This window comes from Mandrillus leucophaeus, unplaced genomic scaffold (assembly GCF_000951045.1).
Source record: "Mandrillus leucophaeus isolate KB7577 unplaced genomic scaffold, Mleu.le_1.0 Scaffold535, whole genome shotgun sequence".
NCBI classification, from domain to species: Eukaryota; Metazoa; Chordata; class Mammalia; order Primates; family Cercopithecidae; genus Mandrillus; species Mandrillus leucophaeus.
Window position 1 is genome coordinate 388,919 of NW_012105753.1, and position 16,193 is coordinate 405,111.

General features: G+C 36.4%; 1 protein-coding gene across 3 annotated transcripts in view; it reads right to left on the reverse strand.

Annotated features, from left to right (window-relative positions):
- The window catches only part of ANK2 (ankyrin 2, neuronal), a 602,309-nt gene that overhangs the window by 145,220 nt on the left and 440,896 nt on the right, over positions 1-16,193 (reverse strand). For all 3 annotated transcript variants that reach the window (XM_011997275.1, XM_011997273.1, XM_011997276.1), the window contains 3 exons: positions 6,141-6,239; positions 1,863-2,048; positions 1,416-1,439 (listed from right to left, as the gene is read on the reverse strand). In XM_011997275.1, the coding sequence (XP_011852665.1) occupies positions 1,416-1,439; positions 1,863-2,048; positions 6,141-6,239 (309 nt within the window). The remainder of the gene's footprint in view (positions 1-1,415; positions 1,440-1,862; positions 2,049-6,140; positions 6,240-16,193) is intronic.

Consider the following 16,193-nt stretch of genomic DNA (forward strand, 5'->3'; position numbering starts at 1 on the left):
ATTTCCTGTCACTCAGACATATCCTGAGTGTGTGTCTATTATTGATGTCACAATTTAGTTTCAGAAAAACATACTGAGGCTGGCTGAATCATTTTCAAAGTCTTTAAATATAGTAATATCATTTGCAAAAATAAACTAACTTATTGTCTGATATAGCCTCACTGATCATTCATAATGATACCCAGGCTGTGAATCTTGGATCAGCACAAAACTGGTATCAGCCCTTCAGAGGAACTCTTCCCTGATTAACATGGAAGCAGGAGGCAGAGTTCACATTTCTACAGGATTAGACAAAGGGGTTTCTATTCTTTTTACTCTATTGTCTTCAAGGAAATATTTATAACTCAGTAAAAATTCACCCAAACTTTTGCTTTCACAATCTTTAGAGCCAATACCGCTTTCAAAAATGTATCTTAAATAATCATCAAAAAGCATCTAAGAAAGTAAAGGTACTGAAATTAGTTATTAAGATATCAATTTGTATGGTTCTAGTTGTGAACAAGTTCACCAAGCAGTTGGGCTTTCTGTTGTCTCTGACCTAGGTTCCATACAAAGACAGGGAACAAAAGAAATAACACAAATAATTCAAGTATACTCTGTGAGAATGCTCATAAGTCCATAACCTAGTCATCAAATGAGATGATAGTCTAAAGAATCCCCTCAGCAAAACAATAACGGACCTACATAAATAGTCACTTGTTTTTGAGTATAGGTTAATTTGTGTAATATACATCAACAATGTTTGTGTTAGTGTCTCTCTGTAGCAATGGCCAAGGAGAGACTACCAAATACATACATATACAAACACACCATACTGAGAGGCTTCTGAACTTAATGTTCTTATTGATTGAAGTGACTTATTTTGGAATGTGGAAAATATACGATTCTATGACAAGTATTTTAAGACTTAGAAGAAAAAGCAATTGGTCTGCTCTTGATACGTTCAATAATATCATTTATTATATAAAATGTGGTAAAGAAAAAGAGCATACAGGAAAAAAAGGGCAACTGCAATTAGATAAAAAGACAAAACACAGTGGCAGAGAAACCTCCCAAATTTTCACTTTGTAAAAACTCTAACCTGAGAATTCTCATTAAGGAAATAAAATCATATCTCTTCTTGACAATAAGTTAATAGTAAAGTTCACTTATTAAAATATATGTTAAGAAAGAGTTTCATTTCATTCTCTAATAACCTATTTAAATAGTTTTACTGATAAAATAATGCTTCTATTATATGTTACATTGAATATCTTTGAATTATCAGTTTGCCTTCATTATGGGAAAGGTTTCCAAATTAATTTCCCATTAATGGAACTTGTAATCATTAGTATGAATTAGTGAGCATTTATTCTAATTGGGCAAAAACTAAAAATAAAGACAAGGTAAATTTTGGTATAACCACAATACTGTACCTCAGTTGTCCTATTCACCATCATCTGAAGCAGTGTTGTTTGGGAGAAAGAGGGAAGATATTACACAATGCAAAATTATGGTAACAGTCAATATGCTCACTGCAATTGGGTACACTGTTCCAACATGCCAAAATGCATTCTACTGAAAGAAGACATCCCCAAGCACTACACAATACAATTTTATCTTTTAAATTCTATTATTTGTGACTAAAAACAGAATAAGAAAGCAGATTTCTAAAAAGCTCAACCTCGTCTTTTAAAGAAAATTATCTTGCATTTAATTTTTTTAGATGGTCCCCTTCTTTCTGAAATACCTCTGAAAGTCATTTATCTCTTTTTATGACCAGAAATAATTTTGCATTATCACCATGGCCTACTTCTTTATCATCCCCCAGGAGGAGTCTGGCAGCCAAAGAGTTCCTTTCCACAAATGTGTTCAGCTTTTACCTTGGATTGTACGTCAGCATTGTGGTCATTCTGAAGAAGGAGTGCGGCAGATTTGGTGTCGTCTTTCCTAGCGGCAATATGCAGAGCTGGCAGTCTCACTTTCCCTTTGGTGTCATTTTCCAAGAGGATGGCCACTGCCTGGTTGTGTCCTTGCTGGAGTGCCACAGCTAGAGGAGTAAAGCCATCCTGGTAAAACAGAAGGTAAAAATTGTCTGTTAACATCTTTAGATGCTAGAGATTTAGTTCTAAGCAATGATGGCTCTAATCTTTAATGATCAAGATTGACAACCAAATATTACTGGGAAGATTAGAAGCAGATTATAACCAGTTATCCATCATATTATGGAATACTTTAATCAAACGGCTTTCCTAATTTCTATTCTATACATTTTGAAAAACATCCGCATTCTTTAACAAACATACTACATACAGGATGTGCTCAAATGTATGGTTGCAATCGAAAAATAAAAGTGAGAACCAATCCTAAATAATGCCTCTGTAGGTAAAGCAGAAAAGTGGGAAGGGTAGAAAGAATGGAGACCAAGTCTGACTGGGAATCGAAGATATGGTAACTGAGACAGGGAAATAAAATATATGATTGACTATGCAGGTTACTAAATATCACTGAATGGTTAAGGAAAACAGCCCCTAGGGATGGAGTTATCTATTACCAATTCAATTTTGGAAGTTTAGGGAACAATACAATCTAAAACTCTGGCAAATTAGGCTAATTTATTAATTATGCCCTTAACAGTTGAATTTTATATTATTTTGACCATTTAGATATAAAATTACATGTGCTAGGCAATGTAGAAAAACCTGTTTTCAATTCTAAACTTAAGAAGACAGTAAAAAACCAGTAGCATGGGGAGTGAAAAGGTAGAGAAAACTTAGTAGTAGATAATCATGCTAGAAAACTTGGAAAGCTATATTTTTCTCTCTAGAAACAAGTATTCAGTTCTTGGAAAGGTGACAAGTACATCAAAAAATAATATATTTTAGGCTCTACTTATGTGAAAGAAAAAAAAAACACCCTTAATCCACAAAAGTTGGAAAACAAGTCTCAAAGTTAGAAGTTTCCATTCACATAGAGAAAAAAATACAATTTACAATAGAATGGTAAATTGAAAGACTGCATTCTAGGCCAGGCAGGGTGGCTCACATCTGTAATCCCAGCACTTTGGGAGGCCGAGGCGGGTAGATCACCTGAGGACAGGAGTTTGAGACGAGTCTGGCCAACATGGTGAAAAACTATCTCCTCTAAAAATACCAAAGAAAAAATTAGCTGGATGTGGTGGTGTGTACCTGTAATCCAAGCTACTTGGGAAGTTGAGGCAGGAGAATCGCTTGAACCCAAGACTGCACTCTAGAGACAATGGTAATTTATCACAATTTAACTACTCAATTTTTTTCCAATAATAATTGTTTTAAAGTCACTGCAGACTTTTGAGGAAAAAATAGTTTTCCTCAAGTGTATTGTATCATGTATGCAGTACCAGCAATAATAATTTTTTAATAATAACTGATTTTTAAACATAACACATTAACAGAATGGAAGAGTAAAGCATGTAGTATCTTAAGATGAAAAATAGTAGCCTGAATTTAGAACTTTGTTTGGCACATATTAAATGCTCTGCGAATGAGAAAAGCACAGACTCATTATCACATACATATTTAAATGTATTATCTCCTGCAGCACTGTGATAGTTTATATTAAAAGAGTGTGAAATTAATTTTTTTCTTGGGGATGAGGCATTTGCTCACAGAACAGAATGTCGTTAAAAAGTTTTTGGCCTTTAATTTTGGTAACATTTAGGAAGAAGGAAGAGAGTAGAGAAATACTGTATAAAAATGGTACTGGAGAGACTGAGAACTCCCTTCTGAGAATTTAACCTTGGATCTTCACCATGTAGATTTCACTCTAATCTATACTGCATGGGATAAGGCTAAACATTTGGAATGATTTGTTCAAGTACCTCAACTAAAAGGAAATCCATATGAAAGTTCAGTAGCTTCATTTTTCATCATTCATTTACCAATGCTAAGTGCCATAATTATGGGAAATTTAAATATTTCTTCTCAGTCATGAATTTCATTGCCACATTGAATAATCTCATAATTATTTGATTTTAAAGTGGTCATAATATCTTGATTAGTTATTAATTTTTGCAAATTAGCTACCAACCAGCTCAGGGCAAGTCCCTTCTTTAGGTATATTCACACATGTTCACATAAGACTGTAGATGGTATTTAGCAATATAACACAGGATATCAAATGGCAATCAACCATACAGCCCTGTAAAAACATTATTATTTTTTTTTTTAACAAAATGATACACTAAAAAGGAATACGTAAAGATTTGTCCATGTGTGTTTTTTGATAACCATTAGTGCAGACAATGAGAGTTTAATCAATTAAGCTTATATATTCAATAGGAAAAAAGTAATTTTAGCTATTTAAATGAGTTTGTAAAATGAAACAAATAATAGATATATAATGTGTCTAAGCTAGAATTTAAAACCTCACATGATTTATTTGCAAAAGACACATTTCCTTGTGGAATCAGAGAGGATTTTAACTTTCTGGGGATCAAAGTATAACATAGCCCCTACTGATGCAATGTACATAAAAGGGTATTTTTGGAATCAAATGGGAAATGCTACAGAGGTCTAGACCAAAGGAGCCAGAAGCCATGAGACAGCTGGGAATGCCAGCAAGCTCAGTTTTCCTAAATCCTACACTAGAAACCTTAAGTCTATTTGGTAAATAGAAGCACTCTAGAGTAAAGGTTTCATCTGGTAAATGATTCTGCTTTCAAGAAAATCAAAATCAAATAAAGCAAACATAGATGTCCTTATTTTGATATATTTCTCAGAGGCCCAGATGCAAAGATGCAGACTCATATTGTTACCTGAGCTCTGCCCGAAGATATTCACATGGTACTCATGGACAGAACTAGTGTCTGAGGAAAGAAAAGGTCCCAAATCATAAAAATCACACTATATCCAAGTGGCAAGAGTATAAAATCTGTGTGTATTGAATAGAGAACTCAAAAACATTTCATACTGGGCAGTTGTGTTTTCCAGTCATAGGTAGGCAACATGGTCTCATTCATAGTGTTTTCTTGGATTTTTTTTAAACTAATGAGAATAAGCTGTCAGAAAGTCGTTGCAATTGGCTCCATAAAAAGTTTTCTCCCAAAGGGACTGGAAAAGGATTTATTATATTTTAATAACCTCTCCTTCTAATGCAGCATAGAAGGGAGTTCATGTCCTAAAGACTTAATTGTCCAGAAAGGAAGCCACATTAAAAATTATCTTAAGATAATTTCTGGGTAACAAGAATCCATCAGTCTTCTTTCACTTCAGGCCAGGAGTTTTGAAATTTTATCAGTGGGGCCACCAAATATGAAATAGGAAAAGCCAAGCCCATATACGCTGGTTGAAAGAGGTAAGGAGAGACATGTCTCAGGCGAGCTCTCTTCCTCTCCTCTTGCATGTGGCCCACTCCCAACCTTTCAGTGGCCCGAAGCACAAGAGCTTCTGGAGCATCACTTGAAATCACTGCCCCAGACAGCCCTTGAACTTGCTGCTTAATCTGCCTACCTAAGTAAAAATGAGAAGGAAAATACAAAGCAGTTTCTACTTACTAGGTGAAATAATAAGTGCTTAGGAAAGAAAACTGATGTTCTCAAGGCCCCTGTCCACTCTCACTTATTAGGTCCAGATGTCCTGGAACTCTTTAAAACTAGACTGATTTTGAACATTCTATTCAATTGTTGCCATAATCAGTCACACAACCATGTTTCATAATTTGTGCTTCAATAAGGTACAGGGTGTTTTTTAGTGACATTCCTCATGAAACTGTGCTAACACAGATACTTATGAATTATTTCTGATGGTAAAAATGTTGTTCCATTAAGGAATTATATTAGATCCTAACAAAGATAAAATATTGGTGCAAAGAGATGAGTAGAATTTACTGTAATTGAATTTTAGAATGGTACAAAGCTCCCAAAAGGCCAGAGGATGGAAAACTGATGGAGGCATGATTTTATGTAAGAATAAGTAGACACGAATCCAAAATGAAGGCATAAACTGATGGAACTCCGTGCACAAGCCTGAGTCATTTGTTCATAACCACTGTTGCGATTATAATAGTAACATGAACGTTCCTAGCATATTTCAGACAAAGTAATGGAGATTATTTGCAGACTGATATAAAGAATATGGACATTAAGATCAAAGAATTCAAGACTTTAGGGCTGACAGTCTTACCTCTGTAGCAGTGCTCTGATTAGCTCCATTTTCCAACAAATATTTCACAACATCAATGTGATTCTCTTGGGCAGCCATGTATAAAGGAGTAAAGCCATTCTGAGGACAAGAAATAAAAAAAAGACATCTTCAATCATTTGTATAAGAGAGAACACGAGGAAGTAAACCTTCGACTTAGTGAAGCTATATAAAATACTTTCATACTGAAGAAATTATACACATTTTTACCATTATAAAGCTAGACAAAATTGCAGTGAACCAAGCACCATACACAATTCCTAAAGCAATGAGGAAAAAGAGTTAAGGAAGATAGTTTCCCTCATTTCCTGTCTTCATTTCAGTACCAGAGAGTCACATTTCTCATCTGCTAACACTGTGTTAAAGATACTTAGTGGCCAGGCGCAGTGGTTCATGCCTATACTAGAACTTTGGGAGGCCGAGGCGGGTGGATCGTGAGGTCAAGAGCTTGAGACCAGTCTGGACAGTGATGAAGCCCCATCTCTACTAAAACTACAAAAATTTGCCGGGCATGGTGGCACATGCCTGTAATCCCAGCTACTAGGGAGGCTGAGGCAGGAGAATCACTTGAATTCGGGAAGCGGAGGTTGCAGTGAGCCGAGATCCGGCCATTGCACTGCAGCCTGGGTGACAGAGTAAGACTCTGTCTCAAAAAAAAAAAAAAAAAAAGGTAGATATCTTAGTGTCTTTAGCATATTTGGTATCTCAGTGTCTATATAATTCTATAACATACAGAATTATCACTATAGCATCTTTATAAAATAACATCTATATAATATCTTCTGTATTTATCATTCATAAACTATTTAAACAGACCATGGTTATCTTGAATATACACAGTTTAGTTAGCACCCTTAGTGAAGTAATTTACTACTCACAGCAGAATAGTCTAGGAGAGACTACAAATTTGATTGAGAATTTAAAAGTCTATATTTCAGTGTTCTGATTGAGGCAGCATGTTTTTTTTTTTTGTTTTTTTTTTTTTTTTTTTGAGACGGAGTCTCGCTCTGTCGCCCAGGCTGGAGTGCAGTGGCGCGATCTCGGCTCACTGCAAGCTCCGCCTCCCGGGTTCACGCCATTCTCTGGCCTCAGCCTCCCGAGTAGCCGGGACTACAGGCGCCCGCCACTGCGCCCGGCTAATTTTTTCTATTTTTAGTAGAGACGGGGTTTCACCATGGTCTCCATCTCCTGACCTTGTGATCCGCCCGCCTCGGCCTTCCAAAGTGCTGGGATTACAGGCGTGAGCCACCGCGCCCGGCCGAGGCAGCATGGTTTATATGGAACATCTTTATATTGCTTTTAAAAGCCATTTTGAAATTCTATCACTCATTCTCACATTCACTTTCTCAGTTATTTGCTAAAATACAGCCACTGGTGGCTAAACTATCGCTGAGCTACAGTGATAAATAAGACAGACACATGCACCCTAATGGAGCACACACTATAGTAATATTATAACATTATTATAATCAGAGATTTTTAAAATTACTGAAATTGTATAATATGAATTTTAAATCAAATTTAAATGGGCAAATTTTCTTTTCATCAGAGCCTTAGGAATATGTAATGTCTCATTAAGGAAAAAATCTACAAAACCTTCTTGTGAAATAATTCATAAGCTCTCCAAACTATGTAGACCTTAAACATAGATGATTGCTTAAACTTTCCATGCATTAACAAGAATAAGTGAAAACACAGATCAGAGTTCAGAGATTTTTAAAAACTTAAGAGAAAACTTTTTTTTTCTTTTGAGATGGAGTCTCACTCTGTTGCCCAGTTTGGAGTGCAGTGGCACAATCTTGGCTCACTGCAACCTCTGCCTCCCAGGTTCAAGCAATTCTCCTGCCTCAGGCTCCCGAGTAGCTGGGACTACAGGGAGAAAACATTTTTTAAAGATACTTTTTTGGAAATATAAGTTCTTCTGTATATATAGTATAAGTGTGGAAACATTATTTAAAATGGCCAACATCCAGCAAAATATAAAGAGAGAGTATGCAAGTAGACCAAGTAGAGTGATTTTAAATTAGATTATAGAAGAAACTCTTCAGGCTCCAAATGCTGGAGGAAAATTTAGAACTAAAAAAGAAATATAAGAGGAATGAATTAACAATGTTGTAGGATTCAGGAATAACTTGCTAGCTGGATAGCATATTTTAAAAAAAACACACACACACAGCAAGCAGGTGAAATCTTGTGTATTTTAAGAACACTGAAGAGGTGGCGGAAGGATAGAATTAGAGATTCAAAGGAAGGGAAAGTCAGTGAGGATGGTAAAAACAATGAGTGGGTGTGGAATGGGGCTCTTTCATGACAAGCAAAAGGCAGGGATGAAAATAAAAGAAAAAGAACTTTTGATACAGTAAAACAATTTGCTAACATGCTTTTCTCTGACAGTCTTATAGAGAGATCAAGAGAAAGGGAATCAGGCAGAGGTTGCCAGATCAGCAGGAGAAAGGAGATGTACTATGCTGAGGTCCCTGCCTGAGAAAGGACCCTGCTCTGGGTTCTGAGCTTTAGAGGGACCCCCTCTGGCTGGGCAGGGCAAAGAATCCTGAGGGCCAAGAGGACATGCTCACCATGACCCTACAGCTCCTCCATGACCAGAATCCCTGCCTAGGTGTTCCCAAGTGTGGCTCCAATGCTCACTCACACTTCTTCCTTGGGTTCATCCTCTCAAGTGTCCATTGGTATGCACACCCTTTGGGAGACAGAATGATGGCCCCCACATATGTCCACATCCTAATCTCTGGAACCTGTAAATGCTACCTAATTTGGCAAAAGGGACTCTGTAGATGTGATTAAGTTAAAAACAATTGAGATGAGGAGATTATCCTGGATTATCTAAACAGGCTCTGTGTAATCACTGGGGTCTTTACAAGAGCAAGACAGAAGGCAAAGAGGAGAGAAGATGCTACACTGCTGGCTTTGGAGATGGAGGATGGGACCATGATCATAGAATGAAGTGTGTTAGAAGTTGAGAAAGGCAAGGAAAGGGATTTTCACCTAGAGCCTCCGGAAGGAAACAGCAATGCCAACATCTTGGTTTTAGTCCTGTAAGACTAATTTCCAAAGCTAAAAAATAATAAATTTGTGCTGTTTCAAGCCATTGGTGTTGTAGTAATTTGTTACAGTGGCAACAGGTATATAATACACACCCTTCAAGCTGTTTGCTAGGAAAGGTAGAAGTGGGAGATGTACAAAGCTTGAATATGTGCAGGTTTGTGTGTCCACACCCTTACATGTGATGCTCCCGTCACACAGATGGAGTTAGGGACAGGAGTAGAAAGGGGACTGGGTGGTAGGCCCCCAGGATTGGCACTGCCCTCATCACAGTCCTGTGTGCAACTCCAGGCATTCCAGGATATCTAACTTTGGACCTGTCATGATTAACCTGTCAAAATAGGAGATACTTAACCATTTTTTAGCTTGATATGCAGCTTTTAATTTTAAAAAATAAATTACAAGCGGGCCTCTTTGCATTCCTTGTCCTGGGACCTACAAAGAGATGAGCTAAAGTGGTAGAGGAGAAAAGGAGGGGAATATCAAGGCTTATAAAAAATATCAAGGGAGACTACTGGGTATCTACCCAGAAGAAAAGAAGTCATTATATGAAAAAGATACTTGCACACATGTGTTTATAGCAGCACAATTCACAATTGCAAAAATATGGAACCACCCCAAATGCCCATCAATCAGTAAGTGGATAAAGAAATTGTGGTATGTATATATACCATGTACTAACACCCAGCCATAGAAAGGAATGAAATAAGGGCATTCGCAGCAACCTGGATGGAACTGGAGACCATTATTCTAAGTGAGGAAACTCAGGAATGGAAAACTAAACATCATATGTTCTCACTCTTAGGGGGAGCTAAGCTATGAGGATACAAAGGCATAAGAATGATACAATGGACTTTGGGGACTTAGAGGAGAAGGGTGGGAAGGAGCGGAGTGATAAAGACTACAGATTGAGCACAGTGTATACTGCCCGGGTGATGGGTGTACCAAAATCTCAGAAATCACCACCAAAGAACTTATTCATGCAACCAAACACCACCTGTTCCCTTAAAACCTATAGAAATAAAAAATTAAAACAAAACAAAAAAAATCAAGGAAGAAAGTATCAAGTATATGGGGAGAAGGGTAGTGACAGACGAACATTCAAAATCTTGGTTAGAGCATTTCACAAACATCACTTGTGTGCCTTGTGCCATGACCCTGGTGTGCTACAGCTTCCAGCAAAGTAGGGGAGCAAATGTGAAGAATGATAAAAATGAAAGTGACTTATTGAGCTTCTGTTATATCCACTGTAAAAAATGCTTTGAATAGATCTCCTTAGATTATAGTGTCCTGGTTTGTCTGGGACAGCTCAAGTTTATCATAGTATCCTGGAGTAATTATTAATAGTGCCTCAGTTTGGATGATAAATGACCTAATACTACATCTAATACTTAGAAGAGTGCTGCAACATTTGTACTAGCATTCTCATTCAAACTGAGGCAGCTGAGGCTCAGATACCTACATAATTAAGCCGAAGTCTTGCAGCTAATAAGTGATCTGGGAGTGACAGGCAGGTGGCAGTTTCTGAATAGTCTCTTCCCTGTAATGGTATTAGAACTCCATCCTGTGGATGAATTTTCCTAGTCTGGCTGTGTGATAGAATCTCCTGTAAAAGTTTTTAAGAGTGCCTAGGTACCACTCTACCACCTCGTCCCTGCTGAATTGGAGTCTCCATGTGCAAAGCCCAAAAATGAGCATTTTTTTAAAAGCACATTTTTTAAATTGCCTTGAAAAGTTTGTTACAGGTGATGCAGAAAAGCTGAATGTATTTTGGTAGGGAGCACCATAATCACATTTGCATTTTAGAAAGTTCATTCTGGTGAAAACAGATGCCTTGGCTTGGGGTGCTAGGACACAAGAAAGGAAGTAGGTTGTCAATCAGCTCCTGCAGTACCCTTTGCAGTAGTGTACATAAAAGATGAAGGAAGCTTTGGTTCAGAGATCGGAGAGTTGTTTATTGTTACAAAACATGTGAAGTAAAGCAATAAAGATTTACTACAGGTCCTTAAAATGTGGAAATTATTCTCTCTTAACTTACTGGTATTTAACAACAAAAAATAGCCCACTGGAGAATGTAAAACATGCCTTTGGGTAATTAGGACAAGGCATGGCAGCACTTTAACACCACTCTACTGTAAACTTTATAGGAAAGCATTTATCATCACATATTAATAGCTTAAGAACATAACTGTATTGGCTTCTGCGTACATGCATCCAGGTGCTTTCCAACACCTTTTGTCTCTGTGTGTTTCTAAAAAGTCTCTGGTTGCATGTAGGTACCAAAATAGATGCATTTTCTCCTTTTTGGTATAAAAAAGTCAAAGATATCCACAGCCCAGGCTGATACTGGGTGGGTGAAATAAGAACAGCATTACCAGTTGTTATAGTAGTTCTGGTGTGACCAACAGGTGCCCCTAGCAACTGGTTATTAAATATTTTGAACATTACCCCTGTGTATAGAAATCTATGAATTATTTGTTATTCATTATATTTACTCAACAAAAATATGTTTGGTGACTTTTCACTGCTATGCATTGTGTTCAGTTTTAACGATTCAGAGACAAAATGCAAGGTTCCTGTTTTAAGAATTCACAGCCCAGAGACTGAGATGGACAAGTTAGCAAAATTCTGTATTACAGTTTAGTGAACACCTATATAATTAGTTTTTTAAAAAATCATGTGTTGGATATAAAGAGAACACAGATGAAAGACCCATAATTCAACTAGATAAGGAAATGATATCTGAAAGAAGTTACTGGGAGTAACAGCTAGAAGACACTGAAGACACAGAAGCAGGAAAGGTATTTGAAAGAGAAGGAACACCGTGCAATGAGACAACACAGGACATATGGAAACTTACAAATAATGCATTGTTACTGGGGAGAAGCAGCTGAGATAGGCAGGGATCAGTCCCTGTTTGCCTTGCTGAGGAGTCTGAATTTTATTCTGAAAGCCTTGCTAGGAATTGTTTTTTGTACAGGGGTTTGACACAGATACATTTGCTTTTTAAAGATATTACTTGGTGAGGAATGGGGAGGATATATTGGAAAACGGAGGCCAGACTATAGTCCAGAAGAGTGGAAAGCAGGTTTTTGTTAAATCCCAAGAAGTGAGAATTACAAGTATTAATATGATTTTAGTATTTTAAAATGTAATTTACTCTTCATTTGTTTATACTCTGCTTCATGATTAGGAAGATTAGCAGTGCATTCCGTCTGTATTATTTATCAGTCATTGATAATAGTTCTCAGGTTTATTAAACAGCTATAATGCTTTTCTTCAAATATAGAAATCATGCTGTATTTTAGGGAATTCAAATACTTATTACAAAAATATCTTCCTATTTACATTAGTAATGTAACTATAAACCAGTAATCAGGTTTTAGCCAATGGTGAAAATTCCTTTTGGTAATTGGATTATCTTGGGAAATTGAATGTGCAAGAGCTAATATTTATATTTTTACATATCGGATACAGATTTAATGAAGCTTTTGGAAAATCTTTAAAGCAAGTAAATTTATTGATATTCATAAGTCATTTCAAAGAAATTATACAGAGAAAAATACTGTTAATATACAAGGTAATTAATGGTTTAGCACCAATGTTTTAGACAAGAACTTCAACTCTAAGAATTGTCATTATATCAATTTTAAAGAATCTTAACTTTTCAGCCTTAATTTTCCTGGCACGCATAACTTTATTCTGCTCTTACACAAGTGAAGATTCATCACTTGGTTGACTTTAAAAAAAGTGATCATATAAAATTACTTTTATCTTAATATAAGGGTCAATGTTACTATTCCTTTTCAACAGTTTTTATAGCACCAGATTTGTTTTAAAAATTATTCCTAGGCACGGGGCTAGGTGTTCTGAAAGTAACAAACATGAATACAATATTGTTCCTGCTCTCAAGAGTAAAAAAAAAATGACAATTCACAGAATACATCTACATAGAATCATTTAAGGCTACAGACATACTATAATTTCGAAAAGAGAAACATGAATAAAATGCTGTTGGAATACTAAAGACTGAGCAATTAATTCTGTGAAGAAGGTATATTCTGGCCTATGCACACAGATCAGAGAGAACATTGGGAGGTCTAAATGAAATCAGGATGGCAGATACAGAGAAAGTGGAATGTTCGTTATTGTTCTTTTCTCTTCTTGCTCCATTGTCTCTCAAAAGATGTAGTGTCTGTATGGGAAGTATGAGTGTCTTTGCTGCAGACACATATTTCACTTGGGGAATTTTTCCCTCTAAACCTGAGTCTAATGAATAGTGAAAGAACAGTAAGAGAAATTACTAGTATGGGTAAAAGCCAAAGCAAGAATGCATCTTGAAAAGAATTCTTACAGGTCTTAAAATTAAAAAAAAAAAAAAAAAACCTTCAAAGATCTCTTAGCCAGAACTTAATATAGAAAACTACAATTCATTATATTACCACTCAGCTAAAGATAGACCTTAGGTAATTTCATAGATGATGCATAAGCTAAATCACATTCTCTAAAATATATCACAAGAGTGGAAACTGATCATGGAAATTTCAAATGATTACACAAAATGTCTCTGTAAACTACTCATTTTATTTGTTCTTACTTTCAATCTTACATTGCTAAGCTTAGTAAATATATTTCAATGATTAAAAGAGACTGCCCTATTTTCCTAGATGAAAATGTTGCAGCATTTTCATCTAGGAAACAGATGCCACCATTTTACAGTTGAGGAATTTTTAACCCAGAGATTAGTGACCACCAAGTAGACTGGCCAGTTACAGAGGTTAAGGAGAGAATAGGAGGTGAACAGATACAGCAAGCGCAGAGATATTGCAAACTCTTACCATATCTTCTTCATCTTTCAGGCCTCGACATAAGTGTTACTCTCTCTGAGAGGCTTTACTTAGTGCCCACAGAAATGCTTAGCACATAGTAGGTGTTCAATAAATATTTGTTACATAAATGAATAAAGTAAAACAGAATTCAAATTCCTCTAGCCCTAGAAAGGCCTTCAGGTGAATTCAGTTCTGTTTAACATCTTCACTACAACCTTATGAGAAACTCTGCACAACGAAGCCACCACTCCACAGTGACTGTGATGATAATATTTATTGCTGTTTTAAGCTAACAATATCCCCACTAAGTTTGGGGATGATCTGTCATGCAGCAATAGTCAACTAACATAAAGTCTAATACAGTCCTACATAATCTGGCCCTCACCTACCCTGCCAACCACATCTCTTACAACTTATATGCTTCCTTTCTGTTTGGAAAAGAAACTCATATCTTAGACATTTATTTTCAAATTTTGTAGTAATAAGAATGGTTGCAGAAAGATCTGGCTTCAAATATCGTAAGTAGAATTCCTCTTTTGAAGAAGCACCCCATTTTTGCAGGCAGGTCAATGTCAAGATTTATGTTTCTTCATAGAGCAGAACTCTTCAGCAGCCTTAACCATGACATGCTAGGAGGATCTTCACAGACTCAGTTAGTACTGGTTGGGAAATACTACTCTAGTTCCCATCCCAGATACTATGCATCTTCTTCTTCCTCGGAATCAGCATTATGAGAGATTAGCTGGAAAATATCCCCAAATTGTCATCAAGCTTTAAGGTCAGGATGATTCAAATTATTTCCCTAAATATACTGTGAATGCACAGCTGCAAAGGATGTAAAAAACCAATGGGTACTAATCGTTGTCACAAAAACAAAGACTACTTTGTGTACTCTGGGGGAGCATTTAAGGGAAAAGGACAAAATATATGATTATATACATGTTTAGTATTAATAGTTAAGAAGGCATCCTATTAATTAAAGTACATATACATTTTCGCAGATAATCTGAAGTTGACAATTCTTACCCAGGGTTAGGATATTATAAATTATTTTAACTACTTTCCTCTCTCCAAAGATGATTAAAAGATTAGTTCATAGTTAAACTATCCAAAGACATTAAAATGACTAATGTCCTAATTCTTTCTAGGGAGGTTAAGTTTTATCAAGTGTTTTCTGTGTCATCCTGTTTTCTGTCCACAACTATGCTATTAGGCCACTTTTATGATGGGACTGTTATTCACCCAAGGACACACCAAGTGGCAAGACTAAGATCTGAACCCTAAAGGGATCTAAACTCAGTATTCTCTTCACTCCCTCAGCTACCCTTTTCAATAAGGATCAAATTGCCTCAGACTCAAAAAGGTTGAGGCAGGATAATCACTGAAACCAGGGAAGCAGAGGTTGCAGTGAGCCGAGATTGCACCACTGCACTCCAGCCTGAATGAGAAAGCAAGACCCTGTTGCAAAACAAAAAAAAAAAACATTGTTTCAGAGAACACCTGTACTTTTATCTAGTAATTGGACAATTAACTTTCTTCTACTTTCACCTAAGCCATTTACTAGGGATGAGTTGGAAAGCTCTGCCTTGTGACATTATGGAATTTCTATGACCTGCTTGATGAAGAATGTTCAAATGTTTTCTTAGGCATAGGAATTCTTCTGGTTTTTTATTTCCAGTGGGTAAGAAATTTGGGTAGTGTTAGTAAGAAGAGAGAAGTCTAAGCACTTTACATTTGTTATTTAATGCCAGCAGTCCATTGAAACAAATACTGTATCTTTATATGACTCAAGGAAATTAGCATTCACAGGGATTAAGAAGCATGCCTGAAGTTTCACATTACTTAAAACATGGAGCTGGGATTCGAACCCATGTTTAATTCCAAAACTCATGTTCTTTCAACTACACTGTTCTGCCATGTGTTTTAACAGCAAATTCCGCAGATGATATACCATGTCTGGTAATTGCCAGCAAACAGAAAGAAAATACTGTATTCCCTCTGGGTCTACCATGATCCCTGCTTTCAGTTTCTCATGGATAAATTATCAAGAAAGCATTTCAACTATTTTGCTTGTTTCCAGTTAGTCACTCCAGCGCATCCTATACATGAACTTGAACTAATCTTCCTAAAATCTATTTTCAACAAC